This window comes from Solea solea, chromosome 1, assembly GCF_958295425.1.
Source record: "Solea solea chromosome 1, fSolSol10.1, whole genome shotgun sequence".
In the NCBI taxonomy this organism is placed as follows: Eukaryota; Metazoa; Chordata; class Actinopteri; order Pleuronectiformes; family Soleidae; genus Solea; species Solea solea.
This window is the reverse complement of record NC_081134.1, coordinates 31,990,921-32,012,736: the sequence shown is the minus strand read 5'-3', so window position 1 is coordinate 32,012,736 and position 21,816 is coordinate 31,990,921. Positions and strand designations below refer to the sequence as shown.

At 40.2% G+C, this 21,816-nt stretch overlaps 2 protein-coding genes across 3 annotated transcripts in view; one reads left to right on the top strand and one right to left on the bottom strand.

Annotated features, from left to right (window-relative positions):
* prex2 (phosphatidylinositol-3,4,5-trisphosphate-dependent Rac exchange factor 2) overlaps nucleotides 1–21,816 on the top strand; it is a 123,041-nt gene that overhangs the window by 110 nt on the left and 101,115 nt on the right. Inside the window, exons 2-4 of the mRNA XM_058630069.1 lie at nucleotides 4,191–4,289; nucleotides 6,284–6,369; nucleotides 16,660–16,782. The gene's annotated coding sequence lies outside the window, so the exon portion shown is untranslated. The remainder of the gene's footprint in view (nucleotides 1–4,190; nucleotides 4,290–6,283; nucleotides 6,370–16,659; nucleotides 16,783–21,816) is intronic.
* On the bottom strand, nucleotides 783–20,344 carry cpa6 (carboxypeptidase A6). Of its 2 annotated transcripts, none has more exons than XM_058630089.1 (11): nucleotides 20,262–20,344; nucleotides 15,634–15,709; nucleotides 8,552–8,676; nucleotides 6,824–6,938; nucleotides 6,310–6,411; nucleotides 5,439–5,543; nucleotides 4,194–4,304; nucleotides 3,768–3,858; nucleotides 2,107–2,309; nucleotides 1,938–2,022; nucleotides 783–1,861 (listed from the first exon to the last, which is right to left on the bottom strand). In XM_058630089.1, exons 2-11 carry the CDS (start codon nucleotides 15,649–15,651, stop codon nucleotides 1,647–1,649), a joined length of 1,170 nt encoding a protein of 389 aa, XP_058486072.1. In that variant the 5' UTR covers nucleotides 15,652–15,709; nucleotides 20,262–20,344; the 3' UTR covers nucleotides 783–1,646. The 2 variants fall into 2 exon arrangements, with proteins under 2 accessions (XP_058486072.1, XP_058486063.1); XM_058630080.1 differs by lacking the exon at nucleotides 20,262–20,344 and adding an exon at nucleotides 18,597–18,980.

Below are 21,816 nucleotides of genomic sequence, written 5' to 3'. Positions count from 1 at the left end.
CCTTGTCGGAAGTCTGAGTTGTTGACTGACTCATTTATTGTACGTTGTTTGTTTCGCTCGTAATTAGCATATTCTCCGGTATTAGCATACTTGTGTAACCATGGTGTTAGCTTTGTGCACTAGTAGGAACAGGTGTGAATACACGCAGTTTAGTTTGGTATCCCCAATAAAGTTCTGTTTGAATTAATCTTGCATTCCAGTCATGCTGGTTTTACGTCATTCAGAACAACTAATTCTGGGTAAATAGGGGAATTTCTGAAAAATAATCTGTTCTGAGTATGCAGGTGTGTATTCGGTCGCTAAATAATGGCTGTACTTTGCTGTTCACTTCATGGATACTGTACCAGGACATACATATTTATACTTCACTTTTAACAATATGTATCTTACAAATCAAATAAATATAAATAAAGATGACATGGGTGCTGCAACACATACACAGTGGACAATGGCTTGTATTGTTGCCTCACAGCAAGAAGGTCACCAAGTCAAATCTCATTTCCACTGAGGGTTTTCTGTGTGGAGTTTTCATGTTCTCCCCTTGTGTGCGTGGGTTCTCCCGAGGTACTCCGGCTTCCTCCCACAGTCAAAGACATGCATACTCTAAGTTGACTGTAGGTGTGAATGTGAGAGTGAATGGTTTTCTTTGTCTCCGTGTGTGTGTGTTTGCCCTGTGATGGACTAAGGGCAACCTGTCAACGGTGAACCCTGCCTTTAAACCTACTTTATGTCATCTGAGATTGACTCATGTGTAGTAGGAAATGAGTGAGAGGGAACGTGTGTGACACAACAACATTTTATTCAAGACAGATACAGGACAAACATTTCTGGCACTTGATCCATACCTGAGTAATGACACAGTACGCTGAGAACTGACAGACTTTTCCACATTTTAGACTGAACCAAATGAAACTGAGAGGGGAAAAATCAAAAATCAAACCCTAGATATTCAGATGATAGCATTTTATGTACACCATCAATGTTGCAGTAATAAAGGCATTAACAGCACACATTAAACATTGTCATAGAACTAATTTGAAGTATTTTTCTTTTAAAAAAAGCATCCAGAATAATTTATTTATCCTCATTTAAAACTACAATGGTAATATTTTAGGAATAGCATTTTTGGATAACATTAAAAAAATCTTTAGTGTATTTTATTTAAAAGTGCTGCTGTATCAAGTGCTTATATTACTGCTGTTTGCTGAAATAAAAAAAGCTTATACTGTAGTAAAATCTGCATGATTGTTGTTTTTTTTCTTTGTAACAATAAATCCCGGGGGACTATGAGAGGATTATATGTCAGAAAAAAACGCAAAAACCTGGGCCATATTCAGAGCAGAGATGGCACAGATCATAGTCCATTGATCCAGCAGGATGCTCACTGGCACTCTCATCTCAGTATATGTAAACAGGCTGGCTGCTTATAGGATTTTTGGCACAGAGAAACCCCCACCACCATCAGTTCATATCTGATCAGGGACGACAAATGAGGTGATCAATGTTCAAGACAAAATTCACATCCATACTGTTGTTATTCTCCGCAGTTCTTTCTTTGGTATCTTGTATTGAAATGAAATGTCAGAGGAATAGGAGGCACTGAGATAAGTAGGGGGTTGCCGCTGTGCGGACCTACACTGCTGTGGTCATATATATGGAAATTTGTTCCTGTCTGTCTCACACTTCTTCAGCAGACCTGTCGCGATAGCCTTCACAGCCCTCATCGTCTCAGTGCAAGTCGGACTGATCAGAGATTCCGGCAGTAGAAAGCCAAAGTGTCCCGTGTCCCTCAGCTCAAATGCAAATGCGTAGCGAATCCCGTTCCTGTAGGCCCAGTCGATGGAGCTGCCTGAGCTCACGTCTGTGAGGAAAGAAAGAAAGTTTACAATAATCATGTGTAACATTGGTTTCTTTCACTGTGCAGGAACACGACTCACACAGAGTTGTGGAGGCAGGTCCATATCTGTACTTGACTCCGTAGGCAGAGTACAAGGCTGTCACTGCATTGTGTGCGGCTGACTCCTGCAAAGAGGGTTAGGGTTACAGCAGTGGGATTTAATATCAGGTTGTTTGGGTGAAATAACAGTTGTTAAGCAGCTCTCTTACCACACAGTTGAAGTTGGGGATCGCAGCATATTTGTAGGAGTAAGGGTAAAGCAGCATTTGGGCATAGGCGTGAATGGAGATGTAGGCTTTCACGCGCTTTTTGAGCTTGCGCAGGAACTTGGCGACAGCCTTGACTTCAGGCTCTGATTCGGGGTAGGGACCACAGTAGGTGTCGTCACAAGGATGAGAGGAGGCACCTTCCTCTGAGGAGGGAAAGTGGAACAGAGGCGACGGTCAGTCACTGTATAATTGTGTCAGGAGGATCTGGAACTTTTAAAAACATTTACAGAGGTTTGGCACGGTGATCTTCTGGGAAGATACTGAGAGAAAATATGGACACACAGACTGAGATTAAGATTCTACATGTTGTCACTGTCTCTCATGTACAAACATCCTGCATTAGCATCTCAGTGAACTTGAATCATGTAAATGAATGCCGTACAGCGTAAACGGAACGTGTAAGGGAGACCTTGAGAGATATAAAATAAGATAGAAATAAATTGTTCAGATAGCGTATCTTGACTTAAAGCTCCAGTGCATAGTTTGTGGTTGTTTTTTGGTGTTGATGTTATTAATCTGCATCTGTTTAGTCCTCTTGAACATACACAATGTCACATTATTGGTCTGCTGCATCCTTTTGCCCAAAAACCTGCTCTGTCAAGCAAACTATCAGACCAAGCAGAACTAACCCCCATTGTATCACTGAACAACGGAGTTTCACTTCTGAAATATTTTTTGAGTGCTTTATATTTTTTAGTCACTCTCCAAACCTGCTTGCATGCTTTTTTTTTTTGCTTTACTAGCATAAAAGTTGCTGTTGCCTCCGTCTATCTTGATATATAACGTTATCACTTCCTGTGTGCAGCATGAGAATGTTGCCAGGCAACACAAGATTGAAACACCTCTATACTGACAAACACAGAGAGAGTTGTGTAGAGCTGCTTTGAACTCATTTGGCAGTGATTTGAATCTCAAAAAACATCAGTAGACTCCACTGATAAGAGAGATTAAGATTAGAAGTCATGCTTATTATCAATACAAGTAATTGTCGTCAGGACTATATATTAATGATATGGACGTCTACAATAGTCTGTAACAGAAGAATACATTAAAGTCATATTCATGTAACTGTAACAACCCAAGTGCTGCATTTCAATTTCAAACAAGTCACACTACACACTATTTTTATACAAACATAGTTTATGGATGTTACTTTCTCTCTTTCCTCCAAACACTCTGCTGTACAATATCGTGTGTGCTGTCAAGGGTTTCAGTGTGTGTGTTCAATAACTACTTCAATGTCTCTTTGGAGTTTCTAAACTGAAGTTCTCTCTCCATAAATCTATCCACATAAATGGCTGATGGATGATGATTCAGCAGAACCCATCGTCCAAAATAGATTTTTGTTACCACATGAACATCTTTGCCACATTTCACACACTGTAACAGACAGAAAAGACTTTATCAGCAAAAGGCTACGATCAATGACTCGTCAGACTGCAGTGTGTGTGTGTGTTCATGTCTATCGCAGGCTCTGAGGACACATTGTGATTAATTTGTGAGGATATTCACCACCTTAAAGGCTTTTAGAGGATTAAGACTTGATTTAAGGGTTAGTTGTTAGAATTACGTGTGAATGTGTGTGTGAGACGAAAACTCACCACACCATTTCACTTTCCAGTTTCTGTTCACATCCACTCCTCGGCAGTGAAACTTGTGATTTTTGGACCGTGTTTTCCTCCAGAACCGATCCTACGGGGGAAAAGAGCCACCATATGTTCACTCACTGTCCAGACCCGTCACACAAACTGAAGCAGTCCACCTGTCACTTGTGCAGATCAAGTGCAGTGGTACTTTACAGGCCATCTTTTTCACTGAACTATCACTTATCACTTTATCAGAGGAATGAATGTGCTGCATTATGAGTCTGCGATTGGGGTGTTTTTTTCAGTTACATTATAACATCTGATTTAATTCAACACAACATTTGCAGGATGCTACCTTGATGATTCAAAAATATGTTGGTGGAAGTAATGAATTGCTAAACAAAGTGTCAGTATGGTAATGGTGTGACTATCCTACAGCACCGTGGTCCAGCTGAAGTGATATCCATCCACGTTGAAGACTGGCATGATGTAGAAGTTGAGCTGGTTGAGTAGTCGCCTCATCGCGGAGTCATACAGGTATGAGTTGATGGCCTGTAGTTAAAATATAAACCAGTGTCATTATGAATCATTCTAAGGTGGTTTTTTTTATATTCAAGACACAAATCTAGACTGAGGTGCAATTACACATCATTTTTTATCACTATCTCTGTTCTTTGAATGCCTGTGAATGAAGTGGCTTAATGCTCGGATGAGGGTGTGAGTGTTGGAGAGAGAGGAGAGATCTGTGGCGCTGATTTCATACAACTTAAACCCAATTAATCAGACTCAGGCAAAGGTTAACACACTTGTGTGTTGAACAAAGATGGCACTCTGACCTCCAGTGGCCAAGCTAAGTTACTACATCACAGTGAATTCATTATTTAAACTTTAATGAAAATCTGGTACCCTGCTGCTTTACCCCTCTTATTTCATCTTTCTTTGAAGAGTTCTCTGCTGAACTTGTAAGTCCATGAGACGATTTGTGCTGAATTAGTCATGTATTCTGATTTGTCTCGCTGTCTATCTTTTGATGTCTGCACACACACTCATGGTGCAAGTGCTACTTTACAGTGGCACATACTGCAGGAGTTATTTTCTCACTGACATCAGTTCATTTTGGTACGATAGATTAAAAATATACTATATAATATTACCTGACAGTTGATGTTTATTATGTGAGAATTCCTAAAAAGAGGCCATGACTTGACGTTTGACATTGATATTCAGACGTAATTATCTAAATTGTCTTCCCCCTCTCTCTCATTGTGTTGCAAAACCCCACTCATTTGGCATTTAAGTCACATAAAAGGAGTCATTAAAGGTTTGTGCAGCTGATGACCGACTCTGGTCTCCTTACTTCAGAGGGCACTAACTAATAAGTCTTTGAGGTTGTAATGGAATCCGTGCTAATGTCTGGGTCGTGTTCAGCATGTGAACAATAAAGGGTTTTCTTAAGTATCTGCATAACTGTACTCGACAAGTGAACAGATGTTCACATTTTGTCGAAAGGCTCCACGGCGCAAACATCACAGCCTGCTCACAGCAGGAAGTTGTTCGGGCTACATTCAGGAGGAGGCATGTTGCTATTATGACACTGTGGAAACCTACAGGAGGGGCAAATAGTGTGTAACTTCAAACAAACATTTTCGTTAGACATTAGACTAGAAAAAAAATAAGGAAGAGCACCTCTTTAACAAACCACTGGCAGAAGGCAGGTCCGATCCACTCTCTGGCGTGAACGCCACAGTCGATCCACACCGCTTTCTTCTGGGGACGACTTCTCTTTCCTAGCTGACAGCAGACAACAAGTGTCAGTTTGAAAAGTCTGGCGTGTGATCATTTTTTAGGGTTTTAAGTATGACGTCCTTCCTGGTATGTGAAGGCCACCGTAGTTCCCTGACACACCTGGGAAAGGGAGCGCTTTTCCACTACATCGTACCACCTTGCCACGGCTCTACACGGTTAGGTTGGTTTTCCATTACAATAAGTACCTCCTCAACGGGGACGGAGCATGAAACTGCCGTGACTTCGTTTTACTTGTAAAGCTGTTGCTTTGGTGTAACTGAATAATTAGAATCAGTTAATTAAAAAGATTAGTTGTCACTGAACTGAAATACAGCAGCAGCTATCGCAGCGCTGTCGCTAAATACACCAGACTCCTCTGGTTAAGATGTTTCCTTTGCTAAATGTTGGAGATTAACGCACGTTTCAGGATTTTTAAGTCTTTTTAACTGATCTTCAGTTCGGCATTGTTCGCTTTGATTCTTGTCATCGCGCTCATGACTCGACATGCGACACGCATAGTAACGGCTCAGCTTGCTTGGAACCTCACATGAGCAGGTACTAAAAAAGTACCAGGTGCTATCACTAATGGAAAAGCAAAATAACCCTGCCGTGCCGAGGCGAGTTGAGTCATGCTTGTGGAAAAACACTCTAAACCCTTTCTAACACACTCTAAAAACATTCTAACACACTGGACCTTTAAAGTAACATGACAATGCATGTGTGTGTCTTTTTTTGTCTGTTTTTAGGTGCATCTCATCTCTTCTGTCATTACCTGAAGCACATACAGTGGTCTTCCCTCATACGACTTCCCAACGGAGAACATGTCGACGAGGTAGGGATGAGTCCTGTTCATCTCAAACATCCAGCTCTGGATCTTATAAGGACATAATAATGGTTTACAGTGAAAATATTATTGAATATTTCAAAGATAAACAGAGTGAAAACGTCGCATATTACTGTTTTTGTGAGTATCATTTGTATCATTCATTTGTCAAAGCTCAGAGTGGTGAAGATGTGTCGGCTCTTAGGATTTGTGTGTAATTCTGATACCTGACACACTCATGAACTGGCGGCGTAATTGACCTGTTAAAATAAACACTCTACAGCTGGGAGTGTCTGAAGAAGAGAGTGTGTGTGTGTGTATGACAGCACCAGGCTGTAAGAGCGGTAAGACCTTATGAATGAACTACTTGGAAGATTAAGATCTCATTCCTTTGCTTTTTTGTGTGCATTCGAGCGTAGTGTGGTGTAGCAACACGTAAGCAGATGGTGGGCTTCGCAGTTACCTCTTCCAGCGAGTGGTAAACCTCGTAGTCATACTGAGACTCTGACCTCCGCTTGCGAGACGAGTGAGATCCTGTCTGCTTCTCAATTTCCTTCTGCAGATTGGAGATTAACACCCTGTAGATGGAAGAGAGAGTAAATTAGACAAGCGTAAACATTACAGACAATCACTGTAACATACCTGTCAGCATTTAAACATGTAGTAGTAGTGTGCAGACATCCACTGGAATCTTTTTGACAGTTTGTGTGTACAGTATATCTTTACTAATAGCCTTTATTTAGATACTGATTCTTCATTTGATTATTAAATAATTGTGACCATGGTTGGGCCATTTTATACAAAGACCATTTGATCTAAGACTAATTTTCTCCTTCATATACCACAGATGAACGGTTTATTAGCCACATTTTACAGCTCTACACACTGGCAAAGAGAAATTTTATAAAATAAGATATTTTTTCTGTTTACGAGTTACAGAAGCTTACATTACTTGCATTTTGCTTTTGCAGAGAGTGAATCATGTGCGGATTTATCTTCTCTGTTCCACAACAAGGCTGAAAATGTACCGTAAATTATAGGCAGCGAAGTAGAGGCATTCTTTATGGTGGAATAATGATGTTTTTGCTGTTGTTTGAGGTGCACAACCTACTATTTGCTGACCGTCGATACAGTCTAATGGCATCTATTAATGGAAAGCACTTAAGACACAGACGCACAGTCTTCAGCAGCACAGTGCTAAACAGTCTAAAGCTTCAACAATATTTCACACAATTTGCACTGATGTGTCACATGAATACGCAGTATAGTTGTTGCCATCTTTCTCTCTCAAAATGTCAAACAGATGATTGTTAATATTTCTTATCAATGGGTTGACATTTGTATGCAAGACCTATAACCATACACTCTACTTTAGGTTTGCACAATTTTAATGACTTTAGTTCATATGCCATCAAGCTCAAACAAAGGAAAAGTGAAATGCCAAAACACACAGTCATAGAGACAGTAATTCACTTCAGCGCTGAAGGTAGAATGATGTGCTGCTGACTCAGGAGCATTCATTGTCGGCAAATTACAGCTGTTTAAAATTATCCTCTTCTGCCACATCAACCGCATTAAATCTGATAGCAAAATTATACCAATTCTGTCAGTGCTGTCTTCACAAAAAAGAGCCAAAACCATAATTAGCACCATTACTATCCATTTAAGAATTTCCTCTCATCTAATTGGAACTAAAACAGATAGTGTGATGTATTTTTATGCTAACCAGATTCTTCCAAATATATGCTTACATGAACATTTCTGTGCATAATAAGAATATCAATCATTTCAATCATATTACCCTACACAGAGCAGATAAGACAATGGAAATCCTTCTAGCTGTGACTGCTTTGATGAAACTCAATCCTCTCAGTGTTCATTTTAATGAAGACTGGAGTAAAGAAATGAAAACTTTTGAGGCGATAGCTCTGATATACTGTGTGTCAGCCTCTAGGAAGTACCAGGTCTTTTGCATGCAAACTATGTCCGACTCTGCGTGTGCAAATCATATATTGTGACCAGGGTGAGCTGGGTAATTGCAGTTACCGAGCAGACGCATCGCTCCTCTGGGTGCGGAAAACCTTTGCGAACACGATCAGTCATTACGTGAGAGTATACAAATGAGCGTGCAGATACAGTATTTTGTATTTTGTTGTGCGCCTCTGTAGCTCGTGGTGTTTCCTGGCCTTACCCGTAATGGATGTTTTCCTGCTTTAAGTGTGCATGTAGGCCTCGCGTGTCATTGCGTTTCACGTGGACGTCCACTGTTGCATTCTGACAGATGAGAGAAACACTGTTGGGCTGCCAAAAGTCCACCTGAGGGATCCAACAAAGAGAGAGAGATTTTAATCAGAGTCATGGTATGGTGTGTCATAGTGTGTATATTTCATTTGAAATAAAACAGATGGAAATATGTACTGTCATGATCCCAAACTGGGTGTGAATTCTTAAAATGAAGATTTACACTTAATAAAGTAAAATGAAACATTTATGGGATTTAGGACTGAAACAATTACTCGAATAATGGATTATTAATCGATTACTAAATGAATAGTCAACTATTTTGATAATTGATTTATCGGTTTGATGTTTTTTTCATTATAAATACTAGATTTCTGATCATTTTAGCTTCTTAAATGGGAATATTTTCTGGTTTCTTTGCTCCATATAACAAAGAAATCATTAAATCTGAATAATTTTCGTTTGTGGACAAAACATCATCCTTTGAGAAACACTGATCAACAATTACTAGAAAATCGATTATTTATTTAATTTTACTTTAAACAGATGGAAATATGTACTGTATTGATCCCAAACTGGGTAAAAATGTATACTTTACAGTATATTATTCTAATTTGACCAGGCATTTATACTTAATAAAGTAAAAGGAAAGATTTAAAAAACATATGGTTGGTGTTATGACAAAGATAATCAAGTATGAAGTTGCAAATCAACTAGAAAAAGACCTCACAGCATCACAGCAAACACTGACACACTACATTTTAAAACAGCATCGACAAAGAAGGATCAGTGTTTCATGTGGATCCATTATGTTCTGGCGGGTATGGGTGCAAAGTGCGTGTCACGATCTAGGTTGTTTGATGTCTGTAATTTTTTATCTCTGCCCTCTGATAATACACTAAAATACACTGGAGTAACTAAAGTGTAGAGTGCAAACGAGTCACAGCGAGACCTCGTTATCTTATCGGCTGTTTGAAACGGCATCAATCACCAAAGTGAATCAGGGGAATGCTGATGACTCCACAGCATCAATGAGACGAAAACCCATGTCGTTTAGCATTTGTTGTTATGATTCAGCTGAAGTGGACATGTCCAAACAAACAGCACGGGCACCGTGTGACAAAATCACGAGAGAGAAAGTGTATTATCGAGTAAACACAAAAGCAGCGATCTTGAAAAGATAACGCCCAGTAGCCAAACAAATGTGATATATAACGTAACGCATGTTCAAACAAATACGTGTGGACGTTCCTCAGCTGGCTTCCATTTGTAAGCATAAGGGCGGAGATGTAAGCTGGCACACATGCTTGTTAATGTGTCAATTGTTTTAATGGTTTACAGAGAGCATACCAGATTAATTGAACTTTCTTTAGAGCCAAAGGAGCAGCTGGAATGTTCGGTGCCCTCGAGTGCAAACCGCTCTCTACTGCTGCTCTTTTATGGTATTTCCAAATGGTTAAGCACCCCAAATGTTTGAGCAACGCTCTGCGCTAAGCCAAACAAATCCTAAACACACATAGTGTCTGAAAGGCAGATCAAACGTCTGTGATCAGATAATGCAACTCCTCCAAAAAACAAACCCAATTCCCTCAATTTGACATTTGCTGCATTTGTGAGCCGTAAATGATTTTGTCTGGGGTTTTTTGTTAGGGCAGAGAAGGTGAAGCTGGAGCGAAGTGTTTATATGTCAAGGAAAACAATGAGAAAGTCAAACAAACTGACATTGTTGAATATTTATTTTACTTTGTTTCCTAAGTCTTCCCGACTGTTTGACATGTTCCAAGTTATACCCGAGTTGTGAGAATCAGAGGGTACGCGATACATGGTCTACAATACCAATAACATTATATTATAGCATAAATGTCAATACATCACAATATCTGTCAAACTGAAGAAAACAAAACGTTAACGTGAAAAGATAAAAGTGCTGGATTTGTTATATTATATTTTATTCACAACATAGAAAACAAAATACATGAAGTCTATGTATTGAACGTGGATGGGGCGTCTATAGATAGGTAGAAGTGCAGTGAAGACATTTTTAGGAGCACACACACACACACAGGCAAATGAGACACAGGTGCGTCAACCACATAACAGAACTGTTTAAAAAAAGTAACAGGAAATAATAAATTAACTTTAAAAAAAAAACACACATAGCAAATTCCTGCTGAGTGTTACAGCAGAGCTAACAGCCAGCTAGCTTAGCTTGCCATAACGCCTGGGAACAGGAAGCGAAACAGCTAGCGTAGCACAGCGGCCATTTTGACATATTTTAGCTGGAAAAGCACAGGTGTTACTGAGCACATTAACGACGAGTGTGACAGTAGAGGCGGCAAACTCCCTGAAACTGAGGAAACCATCATTAATTTTGATGACTCACATCTGTCACCTGTCAAAATGGCTGCTGGGCAAAGGACAGACACATTTCCAGGAAGTAGTCTGCCCCACAAATGGGTCACTGGAGATGTTTTACGAAATAAATGTGTGGAATTTATTTTCCAAGTCTTTCACTTAAGATGTGAAGTTGTCATTGATTTATCAAACATGTCAGGTTTATCTACTCAAAATAATGATACTGGGTGTAACAGAAACGTTTTGGGGGAAAACTGTCTCATTCTATTAAAACAGGCCCACTGTTATGAACTACTCTTTAAACAATGTGAGAGCTTTGTAAGAAACGGTCACGGTTCAAGTAAGATGTGAGGTTTAAAAAAAAAAAAAAGTAAATTACAGTGTCCTCTTGGACCAAAACCAGATGTCTCTCCCCCTGCTAAGAGGAGACAGACTGGGATGATGATGAAGTCATGTATGGAGACAAACGCTGAAACCCATCACATAGACAATAACGTGATAATTCATACACAGCAATGACAGCAGCAGCCGCGGTGATCTTTGATAGATATTAGTACATCTGTTCCACACATGCAGTCCTCACAGCATCACAGAAAATACATGGGCTCACACAGAGAGAGAGACTGTCACTAATTCTGTGTCACTACTCATCATGAACATGAAGCAACTGCACATTTCTGTCACCTCAAACTACTGCCTTCATAAATGATAAGTTCACTTTTAATTTCAGTAGTTAGAATAGTTTGTTTATTGTAGCTTATTTTGTTTACATTATAGTTATGTTTTTGATAGTATTGCTTTGCTTACAATGTTTAGTTTTTTAATAGTTAATCTTTATTGCAATGTGTGGGTTAGATGCACTCGCAGACACTCATAAGTCAGCTTTGCTTTGCTTTATTCGGTCTAAATAAACCATCAAAACCTCAGTAACCCAGCTTCAACATTCAGTTTTCTTTTGCCTGAGTACACTCTACCTGCCCAGGGTGCGATACTGTAGTAGTCGTTTGATTTAGTAATGTTTATTAAGATTCATTTTGAACATATTTTTGCTGCCAAACGGCCCACTACACTGTTAATTCATGAAAATACTTTAACCAACTTTTCTTTGCCTCATGTCATAATAAAGTGAACCGTGGGCAGCAATTGTCAGACTTAGAAAATCTCATAAACATCATCTGGAGAAAATTGAAAAGTTGGTGTAAACAGGAAAGTGCCTCTGTCTTATTTTAGATACCAACATGGAAATGGAGCAGAAAAGTAATTATTAACCTTCTGATACAAAAAGTAAAAAAAAAAAAAAAAGCCTTATCTTTGAAAGGTACATAGCTACATTGTTGAATGTATTTATTCTACTGGGTGTTCAGGACTTATTGACAACACACTCACACCAATCCTGGTTCTGACTTTTTAGGTCACTGCAGTTTATCCTTAACTGTTGCTGCTACGTCTAGAGCTCCTGGGAACTTCTCATGGGAATGACCTTTCAACTACCAGGTGTTTTGGAGCAGCAATATGCATTAGTATGTTTAACACACCTGGAGCTGGATCCGATTCCTGATTCATTCTGTCTTTTATTTATTTAATTATTTGACCTCGCGTCTTGGTTGAGGCTGAAAACGTCCGACTCCACTGTGGCTGACTTACTGAAAACACACACATCCACAGCTGTCCAAACAGGAGCTGCCACTGCGTGTTTTGGCCTAAAAGCACTGTGTCCGTTGCCCTCCCCAAACTCCTGCCCTGATCCTGATCCTGATCCTGACCAGCAGCCTGGCTCTCGCCTGGTTTCCATCACCACAAATCATAAACATTGACCGAGTCCTCTTTTGCCCTCTTCTGTTATTTCCCGTGCGCCGTGCAGGTCATGGCTCACATGTCCTGAACCTGGACAAATGCCTCTCATATATGCAGTTCCACGCCAAAACTGACCACAGTGACCCAAGCAATGGATGTAGTTTTAAACACTTGCCCCAAAGAAAATTTCTAAAATACTTAAAAATTCCAAAATACAGAGGGCTTTGTCACTTTTCTTTAGTTAACAGCAGATTTAAAAGGTGCCTTTTTTCCTTAGTTGACAAACAAGTCACAAGAAGCTAATAATTGACACCTTATATTATTATTTTGTTAATGAAACGTGATGTTATGCTTCTGATACTAACATAAAGTTCGAGTTTTGTCAAAGGTGTTTCCAAAAAAACACTTATAACCTTATTTAAATACAAAATCCAATCCAAATACAGTGTAGGACTGTCGTTCAAATATTGACTGCCCTACTAATTGATTTATTTGGACAAATTATGGCATATTAAGAAGCTTTTTCTGTGTTTTTTTTGATTATATGACTATAAATTGATCACCAGTATCACACAATTAAGCCTAAAAACACCTTTTAACAGTAGTTTATTGGTAAACCTCTGTTTTTGGTGCAACTCAACTTTTAAATCAATTACTCAAATAACCTTTGAGTATGCGTTGAGTATGAGATGCTGCAGTTGAGGGCAGATCCTTGCTTTTCTGTCTATAAACAATCTTTGCTGTGTATTTGCAAACTAAAACAATATGCAGAAGAAGGTCATTCATGCTCCCAGGGCTGATGGAAAATTACTCCCAAATGATTTTGGGAGGAGAGACGAGGCGAGGCTCTTTCGTCCTCCTGGGTTTCCCTCTTATTTTAGTTTCTTTGAAAACACATGTTCATACAGTTTGTTTGCTGTAAGATATCCAAGCACTTTATTTCTATAATGAATAAAACCTTTTTTTTTTTGTAGCTCCCACGTTTTTTTCCTGTCAGTGCTTCTCACAGAAATGACTACGGAGCATTAAGAATATCCCAGCCTCACAGACAGGGGGGGGAATATGCTGTGACTGTGACAGATGACCACACTCGGCTGTTGCATTGTCTCTCTGTTTTGCATTTCACCACCAGCTCCATGGCTCATTCTCTCTGTGACTCCTGTCCAAGTGTCACAGGGAAATCACGGGGGAACTAAAAGCTGGTACGAGCAGAATAAATACTATAATTATGCTGCACTTCTGATAAAAACCAGAAACCATACATAATAAGATTGAATTAGCCTTCACAGTTCATCCTGAAGCCCATTGGAAAGTACGAATATATTTAATAGCCACTAGGGGGCAAATCTGCTGATTGTAAAAAGAACTTGCGACTTGATTTAAAATGTGTGTAAACATTTCCAACAGGACTTAATGGTCTTGTAACGCTTTGTAACCATCGCACAACATGCACACTCGAAATCTCTCCCCCCCGACAACATAGGCAGGTAGGAACCAAAAACATGAGGGTAAATATGTAAATAAAACATAAATTCACATTAAAATAATCACCCATATTATTTATATAGATATCAGTATACTTGTCAAGATATTAGCTATTTAATATGTTGTATATAATATGCAATGCACAGAACTGTTATATTTAATAGCCTACAAGAACAAAAACTGAAAAAAGGGCATCATAAAGTAATATAAATACAAAACGATATATACCTTAACCAAGGTTATAGTCTCAGTCACTAGTTTCAGGTCTTCTCCAGTAGAATGGGATGGTGATTTTATGAATGACGTTCCCGTTTAGATGAAAATGCACAAGTTTCATTGACAGCTGTCATCGTCCAATAGGAGGCTGGTTGCAGTTGATGCCTCTGAACTTGGCCGGCCACAGTTTTTTTGAGGCTTCATTAAACATTAATTCTACATTTCTGTGGGTGAAGTCACAAAGGGTTGCAAACCAATACAAAGTATATTTTAAAGCCATATTATTCAAAATAACAGGGACAGCTCCAATGCCACCTTGACACCAATATAACTATTACCTTGTTAACCAGTTTCGGCGTGTATCTTCCGCTTTCCTCAGAACTGTCACCTGATGTTCATTGGTGACAGACACAAGGAGGCGTGGTTGACCCGTCAAATCTGACAGGAAGACCACGCCTCCGTAACAGTAGCTGATAAGGCACGTCAGGTGACGGTTCTGAGGAAGGTGGAAGATACATACCGAAACTGGTGAACAAGGGAAAGTACAACCTTGAATAGCTATCGATACCAATATCAGAGCAATTGAGACTTTACATAAATGTTTACTATTTACCACCCAGTCATAACCATCCATCCATCCATTTCTACCACTTTATCCTCTACATGAGGGTCACGGAGGGGTCACACCCTGGACAGTTCGCCAGTCCATGACAGAGAGACAAACAACCATCCACTCCTACACCTACGGTCAATCTGGAGTGTCCAATTTACCTAATCCCCATACTGCATGTTTCTGGACTGTGGGAGGAAACCGGAGAATCCGGAGAAATCCCACACACACGGGGAGAACATTCATACTCCAAGACCCGGGTCACGAACCTGGGTCTTCTTGCTGCAAAGGCAAGAGTGCTAACCACTACATCCACCGTGTGGCCCTTGCAGTCATAACCAGCCACATAATGTTCCAACTCCTAATGTTCTGCTCTCATAAGGAAGAAATCAACAACCCACATTTTTACAGTCTGTGCTCAGTGAAACATTTACGTGATTTGTAGTTTTAGTAGATTTGTTGAGTTTTTTCGTATCGTTTTTCTTTTTCCAGACCAGTATCAGCATTGTGTGGTCACAAAAACATCATAATAACACATAATAGTAAACATTTGTGTCAAAATAAGTGCAAACCTTCATGCGTGTCAGCATTTTCCGGAGCGCGTGGACCTCCTCGTCATTACCTGGAGTTATTCTGAAGACTTGATCACTGTGAAAACAACAGAGTGTCGCGTTACAGCCGGGATCAAAAAAACCCCGCGGGGGGTTTTGACACCTCTTAAATTCACGATAACAGCGAGGGCTCGGTTCCATTTCCCCCCGAGTGCACATCATTTTGAAAAAAAACATCTGGGCCACAGAGCCACAGACGGGTAATGCAACCACCTTTTGTGCTAATTTAGGGTGACACCTATAAAGGTATTTTGTTTGATGGTGAAATGGGTGGTTCCTCCTTTTTAGAGTCCTATATAGATGACGGGGTCAAACCCTCCCGTGTGAGACATCATTACAGGATTAGGTTTCAGCGTTTCCAGCGCCTGCCAGTGGCACCTGGAACTATTCTTTGGTGGATACAGTAGCAGCAGATGTTTCACATTCTAAGACATCAGTCATACAGGGACGGGATGTGCTGTGTAAGCAAGTCGTGATAACACCTGACAATATAGTATGCATTATTATTATTTTAATAAATCAATATAATTATATCTATTAATATTGACATCTAAAGGTTTTTTTTAAATTCCTTTTAGATCATGTGAACCACTTAGAATGATCAGTTTTGTCGAGTCTACCAAAGTTCCTGGACTAGTTTTTGAAATAAAGCTCCAGCGTAAGTTTATTGTATTTGATTATTCAATTCAACGTTTATTTATTAATCAGTTTGAGTGATTTTTCCAATAATTAAACAGGGTTCTCTGATTTTTCAGCATCTCAAACGTGAATATTTTCTGTAGTTTGTGAACAAAAACATGACATCCGAGAATAATCTTTAGTTGCAAACACGTTACTTTTTATCGCTTTACTACAATAGAGACACTCGCTATTCTCATCATGAACCTGTTGCTTTTTGCTCTTCGCGGCACAATTTATGGGGTTTAACACGCTCCCACTTGTGTCCTCCTCTCTCAAGTTGTGTTTCCCTTCACTTTTTTTTTACAGTGTGTCACACAGGAAGTCGGGCCCAGCAACAAAGGTGGCAACAAGCCAATCTGAGAGAGAGAGAGAGAGAGACGACAGACGGGAGAGAGATATTTTGAGGACAAAAGGCACAGAGCATCAAAAGTGAGTGGCCAATCCATTTAAGTGACCACAACACACTGCCGTTGCCATGGCACTGGCAACGACAGAGGGAAATAAAAAATAGAGGACGAGAAATGAAGACGAATAAATGAAAAGGTTTATGGTAAGTACCACACTATATGTGCATTCTCTGCCCTGACTGCCCTTGCGATAACACTCGGAATCCAAAGCTCTGCTTTATCTTTGAGTCAAAGATGACAAGATTGTTTTGTCACAGCTCTGGCCTCTCACTGGCTTTTCATCTCCCAGCTGCAGGGCTTTGTAGACTAAATCTGCCTTTCAGTTGTTCGTCAGTTGATGGAAGGATTCTCTGTGGTATGAGAGCAATTTGCTTTTTAACACAACAAGTTCTCACTGTTGATGCACTGGTGCTCTGTCCATTAACAGGTTGAAAGAACCCTTTTCTGCAATAGGAAGTTGCTCCTTTAAAGGCATTATTTTTACTATGAAGATGATACAGTACAAGCTCTCTGTGCTATTATGATAACAATGATTTATGAACGTTCACTGCTTAAATCAGGACTTTTTGTTGTCACGCCATGGAGCAAAGTTATATATGAAATTCTTTGGAACTCATCCAAAATATATGGTGTTTGAATCAGATGAGGTACGGGGGGGGGGGGGGGGTTTGGGGTTTCCAACCGTGGTGGTCTCGCTCTCTCTCCCTCTGCTATTCTGCTAAATCACATCAAAAGCTCTTTTGAAAAGCCCGGCCATTAATACTTTCACACTTGTGCCTCCTATATTAGGCTTTTGCCAAATTCCTGTAGGTGTTCAGTCCCATTTGACCAGTTACACATTTAACAACCAGGGTTGGATCCTGACTGAAGTTGCTTTTAGGGTCTAAGTGGAGACGTGAGTGTCTCTTATTCATATATACAGTATATATACATATGTATGATCAGACTGGGGCAAAAAACCAAAACATTACTGCTCACAAATCACATCTTTTTTTTTTATGTTGTGAAGGTATCAGTCTTCTTCTGGATATTCATTCTTGGACCATTTGTGTTAAGACTTAGAGACTTAACAAATAGAAATGCTGTCATTTAATGTTCACTTCAAGCTCTAACATTGTGTTGCAGCTGCTTGGTGGAGAACTGAGGCTGTGGTGCAAAAGCCTATCAAACTGTTTGACCATGGAAAAACTAACATTTGGGACAAAAAAAAAGAGAATAAACAGACATTTTTGGTCTTTATATACACAGGCTGACTCCTGCAATACATTATTTTTTATAGTTTGTAATTCTTGCCATACTTATTTACTCCAGTATTAGTCCATTGGTTTCAAGTAAGCACTTTCATCTCACTCTTGCGACTTTGTTTAATGATTTTCTTCCACATTTTTAGTACGTTTGTCAAGTCTTATGTCTGTCAGATGGTGTAAAACAAAAATAATAATTGTAATATGTATAGTTTAAACACAGTTGCTGCTGCTGCAGTATCATCTGTGCATGTCGTGAGTGTCTCATGTCCCGCAACAAAAACAGATCCAATCTCATCCAAATGGCACCAGAAAACCGGAACAGTCTGGAGAAAATATGGAGTAAACCAAAAAAAGAACCCCGTGATGCATCAAACAGATTGTGAACTTTCTTTCTTTGCTCATATCCGCCTCTGCTGCTCTCAACATGAGATTAAAGTCTGTGTCCTCATCTCTGCGGACGAACCACCACGCGTTTCCCGCAGCCTCAGCTCCTCTGATAGTGAGTGAGTGAGTGATAGCCCCCTCTATGTCCAGCGCTCCCTGGAGCCCCCAGAAATGAATGAATGAATGAATGGGGGTCTTTACTCACCCTGTGTAGCGGTTGTTGTAGAGGTAGGCACCGACGGGACATAACACATCACTGCAGATTATCACACACGCTAGTAAAACGGAGGCGCGAAATGCGCTTCTGTGGTCCAGAACCATCTTTGTGCAGCAGATCAAAGAGTGCGCGCACACGTGTGGTTCCTCTGGAGCATGCACGCGACTATTATATTCAATAATAATAAAAACAAGATGCAGAAAAGGAAAAGTAATCTTGATAGACTCGGCATTGATTGGCAGCGTGACCTGTTGTGTTGCGGCGCTCGCTCTGTCGTGGACTTCCCCGTCCGACACAGAAGGTGCAAAAGGTGCGTAATAAGTCGGTCAGATGGCACAAGGCAGACATTTACCACCTCTTTGAAGCTCTGGAGGGAATTACAGGGCAGCAGCAGCAGCAGAGGCAGCTCTTTTAAAAAAAAAAAAAAAAAAAAAAAATGAGGAGGACCTGAGTCACGTGATCTGCTGTCGGCAAAGTTGGTAACTGGATCCGTCTCAGAGCGCGCGCTGTGCTCCAGAGATTATCATCTCATGGTTCGTAGACGCACGTGAATAGTAGACGAAATATTTCTTTGTAGATAGTTATATAGAAATATAAATTATAAGTCGATGTAAATAACTGTATATGTAAAAATGAGCGTCATGTTTAGCACATTTATTCTTTTAGTCTCAGCTCAGTTCCTCTAAACAAAAGTCAAGATGGTTGAAGTTAGAAATTAAAGTTAACCTGATGCTTAAACTTCAAGAAAATCAACTTGATGACAAGCAGTTGTTATTTAAAATTATTTGCTGTTCAAACTTGTTCAGCTAACAATTTTTGGTTCCCAGAACGTTCAGGGAACGTTACCTTTTGGTTGCTTGAACTTTCCCTGGGGGTTCCCCCCTAGGTTCTCCTGTGGTTGATGTGGAAAGTTTTCGAACGTTTTTGGTTTTTGGTTGCACATTTTTGGTTCCCCAAACGTTACTTTCTCTCAACCTTCAGAGAACATTCTCTTTTGGTTCCCAGAACGTTCTCCTAATGTTACTTTCCAGCCTTTTGAGAACGAGGTTCTATAAATGTTCCCAGGATGTTCCCGTAACCACTTCTGTCACAACCTTCATACAACCTTTAGAGAATGTTCTTTTTTTGGTACCCAGAACGTTCCCCTCACATTACTTTTCCACAACCTTCATATAACCTTTAACATTCTCTTTTAGTTCCCAGATGCTGGTATTGGTATCAACACATCTGTGCCATTTAAAGCTATTTTAAACACATATTCTTCCCCCATAAGGAAGAAATAAAAAGCCCATAACATGACTGAGCTAAAATGCTGTCGCTGATTTTTATTTACATTTTTTACCATCTGTGCGAGTGTGAGTGAAGCGTGCGACATATAGGACTTTTGGATTGTATCAGATCTTTTCTTTTGTCTGTCCGATCCAGTGACAACAAAAACATGAAGAAAACTAGAAAAAAGTACATACTGGTAGTACATGTGTGCATAAGGGTAAATAAGTACACAGGTATTTATAAAACCAGTACGTACAGTATTAGCAGCACTGTTTGCAGCTAAGTTTACAGGAATGTGTAGCCTTTGTGGATTAAAAAGAAAATAATAACAGAAGAAGACAGTGAGAGTATTGTTTGTTCATTCAGACATTGAATCCTTACCTTATATCTCTATAGGCCGACCCTAAAGCCACTGCCAAGGAGATAACAAGCTGCCACTTCTGTCAGTGCCTTGGCCTGACTCCACCAGGAATCCCTCTGTGGAGCTTTTCCGTGGCTCTTCCCGTTATTCCAGGCTCACTGTGCCTACGTTTGATCCTGGACTTATCGCCCCAAACACCGCGATTAAATGTGTAAGTCGACTGCCAGCCTTTTTCCCTTTTGTGATTGAACAGCGGCAGCACATTTTTCTCATGCTTCTCTTCAGTGTCAACAGCGCGCCACCTGTTTTCCACCAATTACTGTGCAACAGACCCCAAACACACCCTGCTCTGAAATTACAGCCCCATAAAACACCATGTAACAACACTTAGTGGTCATTACTGTATGTTGTCTCTTTTGTAAACATGCAAAGAGGAGGGTCAGCTTACATTACTTAAGTTTTTTTGGTTATATTCTGGTTATATGGGCATCCAAGAGTTGTGTGACTCAAAGCAACTTAGTTTACTTTATTAGGACACAACTCACCATTTCACTAGGTAACGGCAACTCCTCCTGCCAAAGTGCAATAGAAAACAATACATCCAATCCAACCCAATCCATTTTAGTAATAGCCCACATTTAAAAACCACACAGTTGCCCATCTTTAAGTGTGGTATAACATTACATAAAACACAGGTCACATTTACAAGGCTATAAAAAAACAGAGAAAACAACAGTTCTTCATAACACCAACAGCTCACACTGCGTCAAAGGCCAAGAAGAAGTGCTTGTTTGGGAGTTTGGGAGCCAAGGCTGCGAAAGGCTGGTCCCCCTGAGCATCCACAGTTACCATGTGAAAACACAAGTATGATATAAAGGAAACACATGTTGTATAGAAAGGAAAATATACATTAAAAATTCTTATTTACGATACGTTAAATCCATAGGCTTTAAATTCCCATAAAACTCCACCTCTTTCGTCGAAACTAAAAATGAAATGTGCTGGGAAATCTTCTTAAAATAACATGAACCCAGAAAGTGAAGTGTTTTTGAGCAGCTGCACACAAGAAGCATATTCATAAAAAATTATTGGCTGCGAGTTCCATGTGTATCATGTTCACGGGTTTGTGGGCAGAGTGAAAATGCTCACATGTACCAGGTCGTGACGTCAAGGTGGTCATTTGTTGTGTGTCGGGCTCCGCCACCGTCGCTGCTCTGGGAGTCCGTGTGGTCATCCCGGTGTTGTTTTTAACACACAGGAACTCTCGGGGGTTCTGGTGTGTGGGGAAGGTGAAGAAGCAGCCATGTTTTTCAGAGCTAAGTGGAACAATGTTGAATGGCACAGAGGGGCCAGTAATTTACCATGTTCCCTGACTGAGGTCTGAGTGAATGAACCCTTTGACGAGCGCATAGTGAGAGCGAGCCTCACACTGGCCGTGGTGGCAATGAGGGGAGCAAACTGCGCCTCTTTGTGATGTCAGCCAACCCCGAGCAGAGCTGTGAGTGCACATCCGTGACCTTCTGACCCTGAGGGGAGAAGTAAAAGAGGTTGGCAGTGGGGGATAAAGATGGTGCA

Excerpts from the sequence above, each read along its gene's own strand:
- cpa6 (XM_058630080.1), bottom strand. The coding sequence starts at position 18,712 with ATGGTTCTGGACCACAGAAGCGCATTTCGCGCCTCCGTTTTACTAGCG. Across the intron at positions 8,677-15,633 it reads AAATGCTGACACGCATGAAG|GTGGACTTTTGGCAGCCCAA; the intron begins GTTTGCACTTAT and ends TGGATCCCTCAG. Across the intron at positions 5,544-6,309 it reads GACCACTGTATGTGCTTCAG|CTAGGAAAGAGAAGTCGTCC; the intron begins GTAATGACAGAA and ends GTCTGCTGTCAG.